At 58.5% G+C, this 17,152-nt stretch overlaps 8 protein-coding genes and 1 non-coding gene across 9 annotated transcripts; 4 read left to right on the top strand and 5 right to left on the bottom strand.

Annotated features, from left to right (window-relative positions):
- The first annotated feature begins 430 nt into the window (after positions 1–430).
- N657DRAFT_625116 (uncharacterized protein) lies at positions 431–2,781 on the top strand. Its single transcript, XM_062790739.1, has one exon. The coding sequence runs from the start codon at positions 674–676 to the stop codon at positions 2,648–2,650; it is 1,977 nt and encodes a 658-aa protein (XP_062644315.1). The 5' UTR covers positions 431–673; the 3' UTR covers positions 2,651–2,781.
- N657DRAFT_649043 (uncharacterized protein) lies at positions 2,692–4,940 on the bottom strand. The gene is made up of 4 exons (XM_062793645.1): positions 4,824–4,940; positions 4,533–4,640; positions 4,273–4,481; positions 2,692–4,215 (listed from the first exon to the last, which is right to left on the bottom strand). Exons 2-4 carry the CDS (start codon positions 4,549–4,551, stop codon positions 2,875–2,877), a joined length of 1,569 nt encoding a protein of 522 aa, XP_062644314.1. The 5' UTR covers positions 4,552–4,640; positions 4,824–4,940; the 3' UTR covers positions 2,692–2,874.
- Positions 4,941–5,912: 972 nt separating this feature from the next.
- On the top strand, positions 5,913–7,613 carry N657DRAFT_579569 (cytochrome P450-like protein; the record flags this gene model as incomplete). The annotated part of the gene is made up of 3 exons (XM_062789404.1): positions 5,913–5,978; positions 6,030–6,635; positions 6,696–7,613. 3 exons carry the CDS (start codon positions 5,913–5,915, stop codon positions 7,611–7,613), a joined length of 1,590 nt encoding a protein of 529 aa, XP_062644313.1.
- Positions 7,614–8,032: 419 nt separating this feature from the next.
- Positions 8,033–8,131, bottom strand: N657DRAFT_t130. Its single transcript has one exon. It is a non-coding gene; the product is annotated as a tRNA-Thr (tRNA).
- Positions 8,132–8,463: 332 nt separating this feature from the next.
- On the bottom strand, positions 8,464–12,265 carry N657DRAFT_666124 (uncharacterized protein). The gene is made up of 8 exons (XM_062795323.1): positions 11,928–12,265; positions 11,699–11,866; positions 11,310–11,642; positions 11,128–11,254; positions 10,964–11,005; positions 10,815–10,899; positions 10,721–10,766; positions 8,464–10,670 (listed from the first exon to the last, which is right to left on the bottom strand). The coding sequence occupies exons 1-8, from the start codon at positions 12,019–12,021 to the stop codon at positions 8,668–8,670; spliced, it is 2,898 nt and encodes a 965-aa protein (XP_062644312.1). The 5' UTR covers positions 12,022–12,265; the 3' UTR covers positions 8,464–8,667.
- Positions 12,266–12,472: 207 nt separating this feature from the next.
- N657DRAFT_625106 (uncharacterized protein) lies at positions 12,473–13,806 on the top strand (the record flags this gene model as incomplete). The annotated part of the gene is made up of 2 exons (XM_062790738.1): positions 12,473–12,562; positions 12,643–13,806. The coding sequence occupies 2 exons, from the start codon at positions 12,473–12,475 to the stop codon at positions 13,804–13,806; spliced, it is 1,254 nt and encodes a 417-aa protein (XP_062644311.1).
- A 76-nt stretch (positions 13,807–13,882) lies between these two features.
- Positions 13,883–14,501, bottom strand: N657DRAFT_579693 (DUF55-domain-containing protein; the record flags this gene model as incomplete). The annotated part of the gene is made up of 3 exons (XM_062789412.1): positions 13,883–14,145; positions 14,206–14,340; positions 14,402–14,501. Coding segments are annotated over 3 exons (498 nt in total), but the record flags the coding sequence as incomplete, so codon positions are not given.
- A 159-nt stretch (positions 14,502–14,660) lies between these two features.
- Positions 14,661–15,353, top strand: N657DRAFT_156888 (uncharacterized protein). Its single transcript, XM_062785995.1, has one exon. The coding sequence runs from the start codon at positions 14,812–14,814 to the stop codon at positions 15,193–15,195; it is 384 nt and encodes a 127-aa protein (XP_062644309.1). The 5' UTR covers positions 14,661–14,811; the 3' UTR covers positions 15,196–15,353.
- Positions 15,354–15,620: 267 nt separating this feature from the next.
- Positions 15,621–16,655, bottom strand: N657DRAFT_636526 (uncharacterized protein; the record flags this gene model as incomplete). The annotated part of the gene is made up of 3 exons (XM_062791430.1): positions 15,621–16,234; positions 16,301–16,520; positions 16,551–16,655. The coding sequence occupies 3 exons, from the start codon at positions 16,653–16,655 to the stop codon at positions 15,621–15,623; spliced, it is 939 nt and encodes a 312-aa protein (XP_062644308.1).
- Between the last annotated feature and the right edge of the window lie 497 nt (positions 16,656–17,152).

Here is a 17,152-nt window from a genome sequence, read left to right as displayed (position 1 = left end):
GAGGATTGGCTGTTGAGAGAGTGCCTTCACGACTCGAACGCGAGATAGTCGGCTGTGATCACAGTCAGTTACTTGCTAGTCCGGGTAATGTCGCATAACAACACATTGCTGCTCCCGCCAGCGCATGATATTGCGAGCGGCATGAACTCGCAATCAGGAGACAACCGGAAAACCTACCGCTTCGGCAAAGTGATGAAGGCGTAGAGACGTTTGCTGCGTTGCGTTGCTCGGCGGAAGTTCAAGATCGCGAACCTTGTCCCATTTTCGACATTTTTGCGATTTCCGGTCTGGTGGGGTGAATCTTGGCAAGGGCATGGATTCAGCCCCACCTGCTGTGGCGGCACTCTTTGCTTCCGTGGCTTGCCTCTCGGCCTTGGGACTTCTGCAGCTCTCGCCCGATGACACATCCGGCAAGCTCCAACTTGCAGAGGGGCAAACAGGGGTCTTGGACTTCACCTCATCCTGCCTTATAAGTCGGCATAAACCATGCGGTGAAGGTGCTCGTTGTTTTCTTCACTTACCCTCTACCCCTATACCATCGCTGTTTGTTTTCTTAAGCCTTTGTTGGTGAGTTTCGGACTCGCCCCTCGCTGATCGCAGAGGCTAGCATTCTCTGAATTGTCTGGAGCATTCGCCGCACCCAGCGCCCGTATCACCGACTTCAAGACCATCCATGGCTTCTTCAAAACTTCCCACCTTTGCACTCTTCCCTATTGCGACATGGAGAGACCAGGTGTTACCTGATGAGTGGGTTGCTTGTCTCAACGCTTGGCAGGCTCTCATCGACAGCCACCTCTCACTCTCCGACTCCGACTTCTTGGCCATCTCGAGCAAGGATGACAGTCTCCAGGGCTTTCTTGCCTCGTTTACCAGGGAGGTCTCATTGGGTGGCATCAACGTACTGGGATCGTCTTCCTCGGCCAGGAGGCTTCTGAAAGGTTGCTTCGCTCTTGTCAGCAAGCTCCTTCAATGCCCATCGCCACCCAGTGGACTGGCGCAGTGGGAATTCCTGGCCGATGTCAGCCGGGTTTACAGCAAGAAGAAGGTTGAGCCGTTGCTGAAGAGTATGTCGGCAGCCTCGAAAGGCTTCCTGGACTCATCTCTTTCTGCCCTCAAGAAGTTCATGATCAAGAACCTCGATGCGGGCCTTAGTGGTGGAGACCTCAAGGCCATCGAGGAGCGACTAGAGCGGGTCAACGACTTGATCCGCGTCTCTCCTTCAGTCGCCGAGTTCTTCCTTTCCGGCAGCGACTTTGTCGATGGCCTTATCAGCTGCTACAAGATCACCAACCCTCCTCTGAGGAAAGCCTTGATTGCAACTACCTATCTCTGCCTCGTGGGCCTGGCGGAAGGCCAGAAGATGTCAGCTCTTACGGATCAGCTCTACTCCCTGAAGACCGCAGCAGAGACGCACAAGGCCGGCCCGCTCAACGTCAATGACTCCCTCGTGGCCGAACTGGTAGCATCCACGCCCCTCCTACAACGTTTGCAGCGCAAGATCGAAGAATCGGACAACGCCTCGTCTCGGACCAAGTCAGTTCTCGCGGAACTTGGAACCTTCAAAAAGCCCGGCGGCGGAATGTCCAAACCCAAGCGTCTCGTCAAGCGCAAAATTGATAAAGGCAAAGGCCTCGCCGAGTTCGACGAAGCCCAAGCCCAACAAGAAATCCAGGTGCACCGCATGAGCCAAGTGTCTCAAGTCCAGGACCTCTTCCCCGAGCTCGGCACAGGCTTCATCTTCAAGCTCCTGGACGAGTACTCCAATTCGACCGAAGAAGTCATCTCCCACCTCCTTGACAACTCCCTCCCCCCACACCTCCAAACCGCCGACCACTCCGAGGATCTTTCCTCCCGCTCACCCCAACAGCAATCGCGCCGCAAATCCTCCCTCGCCCCGCGCCCAACCCCGCCCCTCACGCCAGGAGCAAACGACTCCGACGAAGACCTCACCCTCCTAACCGCCACCTCGCGCCTACACATCGGCAAACGGCCCGGCGACGCTGACGCGCTACTCTCGCGCCCAACGACCTCCAAAGCCGCCATCCTCTCGGCCCTCGCCGCCTTCGACTCCGACGACGACGAGCGCGACGACACGTACGACGCGGCCGACGTGGGCGGGATGGTCGACACACCGGCGCCCGACGAGCTCCTGCCCGAGGGCAGCGAGGCAATCCTCTTCCGCACGTGGCAGGCCAGTCCAGGCGTGTTTGCCCGCGACAACGGGACGCGCGGGGGGAAGGAGAGGGCCCGGCTGAGAGAGGAGACTGGCATGACGGATGAGGCGGTTGAGGGGTGGGCCGTGATGCTGGGCCGGGATGCCGGACTCAAGCGGAGGCTGATGGCGAGGTACGGGGAGTGGAACGGGGAGCAGGTGGAGCTGGGGAGTACGGCGTGGCGGGCGGGGGTGGATGATGAGGAGGATGAAGGTAGTGATAGCGTCGGCGCTGGCAGGGGTCGTGGGAATGAACCAGGGCGGGGACGGGGGAGAGGCAGAGGCGGAAGGGGCGGGAGAGGGGGAGGAGCGCCGCCGCCGGCTGCCGACTCGGAGATCGCGAGACGAAGGAAAGAGGCAAACAAGGGGAGCCGGGCGAACCATAACCGGCGGGATCAGCGGGCCAGGAAGATGACGAGGGGCGGATTTGCGGGGTGACGTGCTTAACATAGATGCCCGGGCACAGCGATGTGCAGCGTTCACAGCATCAACCGTTATCATTGGCGAGAGACAAAAAGTTGTCTCCAGCTTAACCAGAATAAGCGTATAAAGAATTATTACAGCAGTGTAAACCACACCCCATCTAGCACACTCCCCAACGCCAATCCATGCTCCCATCTTAACACACTCCCCACCCTCCATTACCCTCCTCTCCGTCCCCATTAGAAATCCCACATACAAAACTCCCTCTTAGGAGGCACCTCGGGCATGGCCCCGCCAGCAAACTGGCCCGTCTCGACAAAAGCCTTCCACTGCTGCATGACACTCGGGTCCTCGTATTTGGCCGGCTCGGCCTCGGTCTGGTCCGTGTAGAGCGGCGGGCCGTTGGGCATCCAGACGCGGACCATGCTGCCGTCGAAATTGCGGATCATGGGCACCGGCTTCTGGCCGTCCTTGGGCGCTACGTACATGACGGGCTTGCCCTTGAACATGCGCAGCGTCTGGTCTGAGTTGTGAGAGCTGTAGGTGGAAATGTCGGGGTGTTGGCGGGTGGCGCCCGGGCTGTACGGGCCGGAGCCGGGACCTGAACCGGAGCCATGCGAGACGGCGGCGGCTGCGGCTGTTGACGTGGGTACTGCAGTGGTGGGTTGGCCGAACGGATTTGGGCCCGATGTGGTCGTGGTGGCGGCCGTTGGGGCGGCGAACGGTGTGGTAGTAGCTGGCTGGCCGAAAGGGTTGGCGGGAGCAGTGGCTGCGGCCGGCGCGCCAAAGGGGTTGACTGCTGGATTTTGTTGGGGCCAAGTAGCCCCTGCGGCGGTTGCCGGCTGCCTAAATGGGCTCGCTGCTTGCGCGGTTGCTGGCTGGCCGAACGGATTGCTCGCGGGTTGGTCACTCGCCGGTTGACCGAAGGGACTTGTGTTGTGCGCTTGCTGCGCAGGCTGGCCGAATGGCGACGTCGCAGGCGCAGGCTGTGTGGCAGCCGCAAATGCGCTCCCGCCGGACGGAGCTCCGAACGGATTCGGCTTCGTCCCGAGGGTGGCCCGCTGAGCAAACGCCGAGTGGCCAAAGGCGGAACCGGCGGGCTGGGCTGGCTGTGCTAATGCCGGCGCTGCAAACGGATTTGGCTTCGCTCCCAGTGTGCTGGTCTGTCCAAAAGCACTGGTCGTCTGTGCTGGGTTGCCGAAAGCTGTAGTCCCGCCCAACGTAGCCGGCTGCCCAAAGGCGGGCGCTGCTGGCTGTGCAGCCTGGCCAAAGGCCGCCGCGCCAAACGGACTTGGCTTCTGGCTCAATGCGGCAGCCTGACCGAAGGTGCTCGCGGTAGTTTGGGGGGCAGTCGGTGAGCCGAATGGATTTGAGGGTGGAGCGGTGGTCTGAAAAGCGTTTGCTCGGCTCCCAAATGCGCCCCCGGGACCAGCGCCTCCTGTCGCCTCTTTACACCGGTCTATCCGGTTTGGGTGCTTGTTTCCGGCCTCCACAATGTATTGTATCGCCATCGGTATATTGTTAACAGTGTGTTGAATCTGCTGCTGGATATTCTGCTGTAGTTCTTGGATAGCGTTGAGCTGCGAAGAGTCAGAAACCCGTTACCAAAGCGGCTCTCTTGTGTGGAAAGGACTCACGGCACCCTGAGGGTTCCCTGCCGTGACTGCTGACATGAAATGCAGCCGAATCTCCTCAAAGCTTTGTTCGCGAGGATAGCCGCCCCAGAGCTGTTCTGGCGCGTCCCTCCCAGGGCCGTAACATGAAAAGAGCCATGTCGGGAGCTCGGCCGTCAGGTCGCGCTGGATCGCTTCTACGGTCAAACCGGGATATTGGGGGGTATCCGCAGCTGCTGATCCGTTAGCACGGTTCACCGAGAGGTCTAAAAGGCATCACGCACCTGTGCCTCGGCCACCCATCGCTTGATTCGATTGCCCGGAGAGGGCGCCAAAGCGGTTGTGGTTTTGCTGCTGCCCTCCCTTGGGAGGGTGCTCGAATTTGCAGGCATCTAGAGATAGCGGGAGGCAACAGTCAGCCAGGCATGTCGTTGGGAACGGGTATTGTCGCCGCGACGCGAGTCACGGCTGTCATGGCGGCGTATGATAGGTCTGTAACAGTGACGCGGCCAGAACGTCCGATTGTCGTCGAGGAGCGGACTGAACAGGGCGGAGCAAGGAAAGAAAAAGGCAACCTTCGTACTTCCGTAGCGGCAGTATCCCTGCTGGTAGAACCTGCAGACCGTCATTTTGGGCTTGATGGGTCGTTGTTATTCGGGCGCCTTCGAGGTTTGCTGGATCATGGCGTTGTCCATATTGTTGACTACGGCCAACGGAAGGCGAGAGGTCAACATGGGTTTTCAGCCTTTCAGCCTTGCATACGTGCTCCACTTTTCGGGCCACTCTTGGTTCAGTAACAAGCAGGCACTTGTGGCGTGTTCGGACTCCTCTTGGTGGGTTGACCAGAAAAATGCCGCGGCATGCCGAGCTCCCTGACAGTCCTCCACGCTGTCAGAACAATTCCTTCTTTCTTGGGGTCAGCACATGCGGGCCGTCATCTATTCTCTCTCTTTTCTGGTAGAAGAGTCCTCGCGGATGGCGTTATAGGCGATGAGTAGCGGTCTCTCATGCCATATTTTCTCTGCTGCTACTTCTCGTGCTCCAATACCCTGGTCATCCCCGAGTGTTCGAGGAGTCCGAACGTCATGGTCAATACGGAGTACGGAGCTTGGCAGTCGTCTTCAAGTCAGGGGTTCCATCGTTCTCCATTTTATGGGGTCTGGGGAAGTTGGATCTACACTCGTCGATTGTGAGCCGCTAATCCTTGGGCCGAATCCCTTTTCCGCTCGAGTTCCGCACAATGCCTCTCCTATGGAGCATTTCCTATTGTCACTCATTGGAGAACAAGGCCGGACGGAGACCGAGACATGGCTGCAAGACTTAAAGTGGGAGCTGTCGACATCATGTGGTGCATCCGATAAGCTGCGATAAGGCCTGATCTCATGGCAATGCCGTGGAAAGCCGAGCTGTTTCGGTGTACTCACAACAGGACGGGTAGGAAGCGTCGAGATCAGGGCAATTGCCCAGTAAGCCGACTTGTGATGGCACATTACGAACTCAGGGTTCCCGAGGTCAAAGCCGTTCATCTAAAATGGAGCCAGGTATTCGGCTGTTAGGTTGAGCGTCATTCTGACTGCTTATAAAGGACCGGACCATTCCTCAACACCTTCGTCACCTCCCTTCAAGGTGCGGTTTTTCAGGTCCCGTCGTCAACCAACCTCACAATGGCCTTCAATCCGACACACCTCCAACTTTGGCTGGGATTACTAGTGATTGCGGGCTTGCTCTACGTCAGTGCTGACGTCGATTGGCTGGAATCTTAACACTAACGAAGATCACAGACAGCATGTCTCGTCATCTACAGACTCTTCTTTCACCCGCTGGCCAAGTATCCGGGGCCATTTCTCGCCAAGCTCACGGATGCATATATGCTCTACCACGCCTGGAAGGGGGATCGCCACCTCGAGTTATGGCGCATGCACGAAACGTATGGCAAATTTGTTCGGTTTGGGCCCAACTCGCTCTCGATCAACTCCAACACGGCTCTGAAAGAGATCTACGGGTTCCGCGCCAATGTTCGCAAGGCCGAGTTCTACGACGCCTTTGTACACCCGGCCCCTAACACGCACAACACCCGTGACAAGGACATGCACGCTCGCAAGCGCCGCGTCCTCTCTCACGCCTTCTCCGACGGCGCCATCAAGGGAGTCGAGCGCTACATCCTGGCCAACATCCGGACTTTCTGCGAGGCCGTCGGCGACTCCGGACGCGTGATTAGCGAGAAAAAGGGATGGAGCTCGCCCAAGAACATGTCGGACTGGTGCAATTGGCTCGCCATGGACATCTTGGGCGATCTCTGTTTCGGCAAGGCCTTCCATATGCTCGACCGTCCGGACAACCGATATGCCGTCGACCTCGTGGGGGTCGCCGCACAGCGGCATCTCTTGGTAAGTCAAACCTTCAAAAGTTACGCTTTACCCACCACCAGCTCTTAACACCCCAGTCAGTGCGGCACCATGCCCATCATCAACAAGCTCAGCCTGGATAAAATCCTCTTTCACAAAATCTCCGCCGGCCGCGCCAAATACATGGCGTACAGCCGGCAGCAACTGACGGAGCGCACCGCCCTCGGCGACGAAACCGACCGCCGCGACTTCTTCTACCACCTCCTCAAGGCGCGCGACCCTGAAACCGGCCAGGGCTTCTCGACCCCCGAACTTTGGGGCGAGTCCAATCTGCTCATCATCGCCGGCTCTGATACAACGTCGACCGCCATGGCAGCAACGCTCTTCTACCTCGTCCGGCACCCGGAGGCCCTGGCCAAGGCAACGGCCGAGATCCGCGCCAAGTTCGCGTTGCTCGAGGACATCCACAACGGCCCGGCGCTCAACTCGTGCACCTACCTGCGCGCCTGCATCGACGAGGCCATGCGCCTGTCCCCGTCCGTAGGCGGCCTCCTGCCCCGCGAGGTGCTGGCGGGCGGCATGACCATCGACGGGGAGCGCGTGCCGGCGGGGACCATCGTCGGCACGCCGCACTACGCCATCCACCATAACCCGGCGTACTATCCGGATCCGTTCGCGTACCGGCCCGAGAGGTGGATTGTCGGCGGCGGAGACAAGGACGGCGGCGCGGGCGGCGTGGACGAGGCGAGCGTGGCGCTGGCGCAGAGCGCCTTCTGTCCCTTCTCAATTGGGCCGCGCGGGTGCATCGGGAAGGGGCTGGCGTATGTCGAGATGAGCATCACGCTGGCGAGGGTGCTGTTCTTGTACGACGTGCGCCGGGCCGTCGGGGTCCAGGATCCCGGAGAGGGGAAGCCGGGCGCCGAGTGGGGGAGGCATAGGGTGAGCGAGTTTCAGTTGATGGATACGTTTACGAGTTTGAAGAACGGGCCGATGGTGGAGTTTAGGAGGAGGGAGTTGTGATAGTATGGTGAATCGGATGAGTGGAGGAGATGCGGGTGAGAGAATGCTGGCAGGGAGCATCGACGATTTGTGATCCCCGGATGACGGAAGGGGGAATGCCGGCATCAAAATAGTTGTGGAAATTGGAAAGAAATGCAGTAGAACCAATTCGAGTTCATCGTTGCTGGCCCAGGTAACTGCGATTCAGGAAAGAATCGATCACGGTCGGTCATGGGTTGCTGGCTGGGGAGGGACAACATTACGTATGGCCGGGTGCTCAGGTTATGAGGAGGGCTGGGTGTGTTGGTCATGTCAGTGAAGGACGCGATGACATTAAACTACAAATTGGTAGGGAGAGGGGGAAGCGTTGGTTGGAATTGGAGGGACAAAAGTCAAAATCAAAAGGTGACCTGGAACATCACTGTTCCAGGCAGTCGGTTTGCCCCAACACGGGATTGAACCGTGGGCCTCAGCATATCACAAAGTAGATGATCTTATACCATTACGAGTGCTGCGCTCTACCACTGAGCTATTAGGGCTGAACGTTGGAACTATTTTAGGCAAGAAACCCTTCCTCTCAAGTGGCTTCGGAGGAGCTTGACGAATGGAGCAAAAGAGGAAGTTTGCTGTCGTCTGCCAATCGCAGAACTCGGTTCAGTTGGCCTTCTCCTCTCACTAACCCCCTCTCCACTCTAGTTAGTTTAGGGGTCGTTTAGAGATACTTCAGAGAAAGGACCAGGCTATGAGCTTGGCAGAGATGGAGAATGTGGCGGCGAGGATGGAGGTTAGAATTGTGGCAGATGGGGACGGGCGAGACGGATTGAATGATGGTGATAAAGTCAGGGGTTTCCGGAGCTTTATACATCTGAGCACGTGTATCGAGAATCTAAACCAAATCTCTATTGGTAGGAGTCTCAGATAGTTATGGCAGTTTGAATTACCCGCACACTCGCTCCTGATCATTCCCTGTTCAAGTCAACAACGTACAATCGGAGTCATCATCCACCATTACCACAGCATAAACACCGCCCGTCCCTCAGCTCCCTCATCCACCAGTTCCCTGACTCACCCCCGATTAGAACTGGTAATACCTCGGCTCATCAAAAACATGATACCGATGCCCCCGGACGCCCTCACCCCGAAACAGACCAGGGAACCGCCACCCCTCCGGCACCTCGTGCTCCGGCACGCGGCGATCCCGCAGCTGCTTCGGCGCGGTCCACACCGAGACGGCGTCCTCCTCAGTCGCCGGCACCACAAACTTGGCGACCTGCAGCTCGGTATCGGTAATGGTGCTCCGGCTGACGCGCGCATACCCGGTGCGGCGGAGGCCCTTGAAGAGGATGTATTCGCACCAGCGGTCCCAGTCAGTCTCGTCGACGTCGTGCATGCCGCTGGCGTCGGACACGTACGTGTTGTAGTTGCCCTCGAGCGGCTTGGTGACGAGGTACGACAGGAGAATGCTCGGGCGCGGGGACGAGCCCATCAGCTTGGCGAGGTATTCGGACTGGAGGCGGCGGTCTTCCGGGTCCTCTTCCTGGCCCGAGTGGAAGACGAAGACGTCGACGGCGGTGCCGTAGACGTCGAGAGTGGCGTGGATGGCCGGGGCGAGCTCGCCGACGGGGCTGGGCAGCAGGTGGTGGGTTGAGTTGAGGATGGGGAACTTGGACAGCAGCGCGGCGCCCCAGGTGTGCTTGTTGGGGCCCGGGCCGTAGTCGACGTACATGCCCAGGTCTTCGGCGAGGAACTGGGTCGTGTCGCGGTTGCCCATGATGATGCGCTGCAGGTCCGACTCGAGCAAGCCGATCACGTCGAGCTCCATCTCCTTGATCAAGTCGCGCATGCGGTACTCGGACGACCACATATCGTTGTCGAGCGAGAAGTGGATGGTCCAGATGCCCGCCGTAAGGAGCCGGTCATTGGCGTGGTACGGCTTGTAGTCATTGGTAGGGAAGCGGAGGAAGTTGGCGCAGAGGAAGAGGACGTTGAGGACGCCGAGCGTGCCGAGGTGGTACTTACGATGGTTGTTGTTGGCGGCACGGCGGCGGTCAGCCATCTTGCGGCCGGACTTGGCTTGCTGTGAGATGAGGTCGAAGACGCCGGCGCCGATCAGCAGCATCATGGTGATCATGATCCAGTCGGTGTGTTCGCGGACGAGTGGACCGCCGGGCACAAAAGCGTAGGCCACCACCCAAACATGGAAGAGGACCAAGAAGTTGTAGATCAAGAAACCAAGACCGAAAGTGACGGCAGGGTTTTTCTTGGAAGCGCTGCTGATCAGAGGGATCGAGATGGCCATCAAGTATGCGGCAAGAGCCAGGGCTCCGTAGTAGCCAACCCATCGATGGTAGAGGGTGAGCAGTGCAGCACCCAAGCAGCCCACACCGTAGGCAGTCCACGTAGTGACAAGGGCGCGCCGAGACATGCCAGCCACGACGCCGGCCGTCATGGCAGCAATGGTGTACCAGGCGTGAACGTTGGAAACGGGGCCCCTGATCGGATAGCCATCCCAGACCCAGAGGATCATTGTGCTGGTATCCGAAAGCAGCGAATGCAAAGCAAAGAACAGACCGCCGATGCCAAGGGCCGAGAGCAGAGCCGACCCGCTCTTGTCCTCAACAGGGTTGCCGCCCTGCAGAGGCGCGCGACGGGTGAATCGTAAGGCGGCAAGAATGGCAAGAACCAACCCCGTGCCGTTCCAGCCGCCGTTTGCGGCGTGCATGATGGGCCAGATTGGGTTGTTGGTGTACCAAGCGAATTTGGCAACGGATGACATGAGAAGACCGATAGTCCAGGCCAGAATGCGAGCCTCGAGTCTTGCGGGCTGCACCGAGTCAGAGTACAGAGTTGCGGCCCAGCCAAGGCAGGACATGCCAACACCAAAGCCGACGGTGAAGAGTCGATAGACCGGGTTCTCAACCAGATACGCCAGCAAACCAGCGAGCGAAAGAAGATGTGTAACGCGCTGATTCTTGACGATCAGGAAGCGCAGCGGTCTGATGGCGAGAAGGGCCGGGGTAACGGTGGACATGACAAGCGCCTCATACCCCGAAATGCCCATGTGCCAGAGCGGGAAGTCTAGCGGAAAAGTCAGTTGGAGCAATGCCAGCGGTAGCCGGCTGACTTACACCAAACGACGACACCCAAGCTGGTCAGGATGGACCAGAATACAAACTATCAACGTGTCAGACGGAATCCCTCCGGCTCCACCGAAGCACTTACGCCGTGGTAGACATCTGCCACAATGTCGAGAGCCTCCCCCAAGCGGAATCCAGCGGAGAAAACGCCAGCAGTAGCCTTCTCCTTCCTGTCCAACTCATCAGTCACACCCGACTTGGCCGAATAATTTACGAGGGGGCGGGGTCGCTTACTCCTTTTCAAGCACAGCAGTGGGCATCGAGGACGTGTTGACACTACCGAGGCGGGTTTTAGAACATGTCTTCATGATCTCATTCCAAAACGTTGTGTGTGTATGTACATGCCCCCAGGGCAGCACGTGCAAGGCAGGGACTACAGCGGGAGCCATTGGACGTACCCCTTGCTCGCTCCCTTGACGTCCCTGACAACCACCTCGAACGTGTCAAAGTCCAGAGCCGTTACCGCATCAAAGGCGACGTCGAGGAGGATGAGAGCCCATTCGAAAAACGCATAGATGGTGTAGGCTGGACTGGACGTTAGCCTTGCACAGTCCTTGCATTTGGCCACAATCACACTGACCTCCTGCTACACGGTGGACCTTGTGCTGGATGAAGAAATAGACCAAGGGCACCAGGGTGCCGAAGAAGGCGCTGGCCAGATATTTCCTGTATTTGATAGCTCTGGCATTCGGCGGGCTCAGCGCGATGCAGCCGGTCGTCCAAGGGATTGTGAAGACGATGTAGGAGATCATCAGAATGTCGTGCCAGTCGTGGTCGTCGGTCGACGTGATGTATGTCCATCCGCCACATGTCAGTGTCCGGATGAGGCCGGAGATGGCGACTGCTTTCGGCAAGGTGTGGCCGGGCTTCGCGGTAAGGAGATAGAACAATCCGACGAGCGCAAATCGCGGCCCTGAAGGGGATCATCAGCAGTGTTTCAGCGTGGACCCCGATGAGCGTTGAGCATACCGGAAGTGATGGCAATGAAGATCATGAAGATGGACCGCTCGGGATAGCGGTCGCCAATCGTAGCCGAGACGGACGGGAACCACTCGTCCGGGTAGCCATACCACTCATTCTGGACGATCTTGCGGTAGTGCAGCGCGGAGCCGACGATGAGGGCGCTGAGGAAAGCGACTGAGACAGCGTCAACATCTCGATGAACCGGGTTAGATTGAATTTCGCTAAGGCAACTCACGGTAAGCAACAACAGTGTGTGACCAGCTCACCCACTGCCCGCCGAAAGAGAGCACGACGCCGCCATCCTTGTCTTTGTAGCGGGACGTGGCCATCGTGGCGGAGCAACTATTGAAGGATCAAGGGTTCTCTGAGTTACGGTTAGTGTCACAGAGGACTATAAATGCTTTAACATGTCAAAGTAGCCCCTCAAACAAAGGGGAAAATAAACCGGCAACGAACGAGCGTCGAGAAAAGGCTGTCGTTCCACATCAAAGACGGCGCGAAACTCGCGGATGCCTCGGCGCACGATCTTGAGTTTGGAACTCGCCGAACCCCTGGCCATCGCATTTGGGTTGGGGCAGGGATTGAGGTCAGCGACCGGGTCAAAAACGGCCCCCTTTGCTGCCGAGCTTGAGCGGTGAATAAGGGCATTATGGTCTGCCCCACTAAAAAGTCCAGTCGCCGACTCGACCAGAAGCTCGACAACCGCCAAGTGACAACGAAGCTTTGCTTCCAAATTCACCAACACAAATTGGTCACTGCCGAGCCCAGTCGACCGCAAGAATGGCCGGCGTCTCAGACAAAGCTCGCTTCTACCTCGAGCGCGCAGCTCCCGAGCTACGCGACTTTGAAGAGAAAGAAATATTTTCCAAAGTCAGTCCCCATCCTCCCACCCAGACCCTTCCCATCTCTCACCAATCTCATCTAATCTAACCCTGCCCCTCTGCAATCAGGACGAAATCCGCTCCCTCGTAACCAAACGTTCCGACTACGAACACCTGATCCTCTCCCCAGGCACCAAGCCATCCGACTTCCTCTCCTACGTCGCCTGGGAGCGCTCGCTCGACCGGCTGCGCGCCAAGCGCTGCCGCCGCCTCAAGATCCGCAATTCCTCGTCGTCGTCGTCATCACACGCCAGCCAGGCCCGCACCTTTGGCATCTTTGAGCGCGCCGTGACCAAACACCCGGGCAGCATCCCGCTGTGGCGTGCCTACCTCGACTTCGCGGCCGAGGTGAAGGCGACCAAGCGCTGGCGGCGCATCTGCACGCGCGCGCTGAGGCTGCACCCCACCGAGCCCGGATTGTGGGCCATGGCGGGCCGGCGGGCGGCGCAGAGCGGAGATATGGAGAGGGCACGGGCACACTTTTTAAGGGGGTGTCGGTTCTGTGTCGGGGGGGAGGGAGGTACGTTGTGGGTGGAGTATGCGCGGTGCGAGATGGAGTGGTTGGGGAGGGTGGAGGCGAAGAAGAGTGGGAAGGGGGTCAGGAAGGGAGTGGATCCTTTGGAGGCGATCAAGGCGACTGAGGCGGTGCAGGAGGGGGATATTGTGATGTTTGATGAGGAGGACGAGGAGAGTGGGGAGGAGGGGGAGCTGGTGCTGCCTGATCCGGATGTGCAGGGGCAGGGGGCGAAGGCGAGGCCGAAGGTGTTTGACGATGGGACAACCAAGAAGATGGAGCAGAGCCCTGCGCTCAGCGGTGCGATACCCATGGCCATTTTCGACATCGCCAGGAAGCAGCCGTTCTTTGGGCCCGCGGCGGCCGAGAAGTTCTTTGACGTTTTTGCTGGGTTCAGCAATGTCTCGTCGCAGGAGAGAATCGTGGAGCATGTGCTCGAGGCGATGAAGGAGCTGTTCCCCAACCATCCGTGCACATGCAGTTGCCAGATCCGGCGGCCACTCATTGGGGTGGACGTGATGACTGCTGCCTTCCCCAAGGCGCTGCGCGAATCGCTAGCGAGGTTGAATGACGGCATGGAAAGGACGGACGACAAGAAGGCGCTGGCAAGCAAAATGGTTGCTTGGATCGACATGATTCTGGAGACGGAGGGTCTGGATGCCGCCATCAAGACCGTGCTAGAGCATACAAAGCGGTCGTTGGAGGAGGCCACAGGTTGATACCCGGAATCGTAAATCTCACAACACTTCTACAAAGTCTAGAACGCCTCAACCCCACCTCCCGGTCGTGTCTTGACTATGTCTGTGACGCCCTGTTCTCGGCTACCCTCGTTATATACTCCCATTCGGCCGCAGTGACCTTGCTGACGCTCAGCCGCGTCTGCTTGAGCATCTGCATATTCTCGAGTGGCTTGCCCGGCGCGCCCATCTCGCGGAGCTCCTTGAGTCCGATCGGAGCGGCGAACTTGCTCCGAAACTTGACGTGCACGACGCTCCACTTTGGGTCGGACGGCTTGGAACTCGAATCGTAGTAGGGTGCCTTGGGGTCGTGGGCGGACACTTATTCTACTCTTAGTATCTTATGTCCTTTCAATACTGGTGCAGAGGGGCATGGCTCACAATCTGGGGAGTGTTCTCGCACAATCTCCATGGTCCCGACGATGCCCGGCTCCTTGCAGTTGGAGTGGTAGAAGAAGGCCAGGTCGCCCTTCTTCATGGCCCGTAGGTTGTTGCGTGCTGCGTATGCGCGGATTCCTAAGCGTTGTCAGCCCTGCTATTGCCGTACTGGTGGATGGGATGACTTTGTTTTGCTTACCGTCCCACGGCTCCGGCTCCGTCTTTGCCGCCAGGTCGTCGATCGAGAACTTGACGTCGATGCCATTTTCTAAGCGCGACTCGGGTTCGGCCTTCAACAGCCAGTAGTTTCTTTCCCGTTCGCCAGCTGCTGTTCCGTTGGGGGCCGTGTCTGCAGCATTGCCGTCCTTCGCGGGCTTCTCGCTGATGGTTTCTGCTTTTCCTGCAGATGTCCTACCTTTGGCTGAAGTTGACTCTTTGCTCTGGATGCGACCTTTCTTGGTCAGACGCTCCGCCCCAGTTTTGGAATGCTCCTGTATGTCCTGTCAGCTGTATTCGCTGTCAGAGTGAGTAATTCGGGCTAAGTGTGAGGCGGAAGGGGAGCTAGAGAGCTCCGGTTACGGCACGCCTTTCAGGTAGTGATAAATATATATGTCAGATACCTTTTCAGCTTTCCTTTTTGGTGCATCTTTCTTGGTTAACACAGTCGGCTTGTCTTGGGAGACCCCATTCGCTTCTGTCGCACCAGTGGTTGTGTCGGCCGACGCTCGAAGTCGCACAGAGCGCCTCGGTGCTGGCTCGCCGGCTGGCTTCCCTTCGGGGACTGACTTCCGCTTTTCTGGCATAATCGATTTGGTGAGCACTGATTTCGGTGTCGCGTTCCAGACCATACGAGAAGTGTTGGAGGTCGAGGTCGCAACGGTTTGGTCCCAAACCGGCATAGCGTGGATGAGTCTTGGCGCCAAAATCGACTCCAGCTCAACGTTAATTCGTAGAAGGCTCCAAAACCATTCATCACGCCGTGACCTTGTGTAACCCTTCAAGTGCCGCCTCCTGATACCGTCCACGTCCGATGTGGTGACCGGCTGGGTCAATAAGTATGACGTCTTAAATCTTTGGCTTTGGCGTCTTCGCGCCAACTAGCGGATCGGCTGGCTCGGCCGGATCCAGGTGAGCTTCTTCAGCGGCATTGGTTGACTAGCTTTTTCCGGTTTGCGAGCAGACACAGAAAGATGCCGTACGAGAAGGGGCAACTACATGGTACCTTACCTTGTGGGTTACAATTCATCCAGGAATAACCACAATTCAAATGTGTCCTCGTCAAGCCCTTTATCCATCATCTCGACATCCATCACACCGCAAACGCACGCCTCCCCTCCCCAACCAGATGGTAGTCATCGACACCCCCGGTGGCCCTAAGAATGAATGGCGCTGTCTCGCCGTATAAGAGGACAATAATGTCACCTGGCGCTGTCTCGCGCGGTCCCAAACCAACATGGTCCGTTCCCGAGCGAATCGGCCGCGCCACAGCCGTGTAAAGTTCCATGATCGATTGGTACGATGGTCTCGGCGATGACGTCCCCCGCCAGCGGCTGTATGCGGAGGGCGACAAACTGCTTTCCCGAAAGCTCCGCCGTGGCACGCCGGAAGTACATGGACGTAGGGTGGTACTCCCGATCGCAGATGGGGATTCGCCAGATTGCATCGATCCGCTCGGTTTCCGTATAGATCGACGAGTGTCCGAGGAACCCCTCGACCTCGCTGAACATCTGCCGCGCGGCTGCCTGGTCGTATGGCTTTTCCTCGTTGTGCCTGACAAAGACGGTGCCAGTCGCTGTGATTGTGTCGAGGCGGGCACCCCGCAGGCGAATCGATACGGGCCTTGAGCCGTTCAATGGCTCGGTCGGCTGAGTCCGCGACCCGGTTGCCGTGAACAAAGGGACACCTAATTCGTCAGACCACGTATACGCGATTTTGGCGTTGAGCTTGGGGACCCAGGTTGGCGGCTGAACGCGTCGCGAGCGGCACGACTTGAGGACGTTGAAATGTCCGCGCGCGATCAAGTACGTTAATTCTGCCGGCCTGAGAAGACGGTTTTGACGGCCGGGTTAGCGATCGTCTTGCTGATCAGCGTGTGAACCCGGGCCTCCGGGCGCCCGCCTCAGCTCCAACTCGGAGAAGGGCCCCGGGAACCGCGTCTGCCGACCAGCCCGCCACCCGTTGACCTCCCACACGATCAGCATGCCGTAAAACAACGCCGCCGCATGGAACGCCCCGGCATCGCAGGTCTCAAGCCCGCAAACGATGACGGCATCGCGTGCAAGCGTGATCTCCTGCTTGTCCCAGACGCGGTTGAAGTACTCCCGCTACGTCAGCATGGCAAATGCCACCCGCGGAAACCGCTCGGCCGCGCGGTCACTATCCCCCTCGGCCTCGCTGGCCTGGGTCATGAGCGCCAACACCGTATCCCTGGTGCGCACACCGGGCAGGGTCATCGTCCCCGACATCAGGCCACGCCGCGATGACCTCCTTTTCCAAGCCAAGCAAGCCCGCATCCACAGCCGCCCTGCCGTAGCGGGCGATGCCCTTCATGGCACTGGCAGCAGTGTCGCTTTCGTCAGCCGAAAGGCCAAGCCACAGCAGGACCCGGGCAGCGCGATGTCGATGTGCTGGCCCTCGGGCTCGACCAAGACGCGGCTGAATGGGCGGTCGTCACCCCACGGTACGAGAGCGCCGTGTAGGCGGGTATGTTGTTGGAAGAGTCCATGTCCGTGTCAAAAGGGAATTCCTCGATTCGCATGCAAATTGAGGGGTTACGGAGAGGATGTGGAAGAAGCGGATGGAGCCGGTTGGGAGGTATGAGTAGGCATATCGGGTGGTCATAATTTTCGGATAAAACCTTTTAACCCTGCCGTGGCACGGGATACGGACAGTGTGTTGACTATCGAGTGGGTGAGACTGTAAGATGATGAGGCGATGAGAAGTGCCCTCG

Source organism: Parathielavia appendiculata (genome assembly GCF_033297405.1).
Source record: "Parathielavia appendiculata strain CBS 731.68 unplaced genomic scaffold N657scaffold_16, whole genome shotgun sequence".
Taxonomy (NCBI): Eukaryota; Fungi; Ascomycota; class Sordariomycetes; order Sordariales; family Chaetomiaceae; genus Parathielavia; species Parathielavia appendiculata.
The sequence above is the reverse complement of the archived record's forward strand: the minus strand, read 5'-3'. Positions and strand labels throughout refer to the sequence as shown.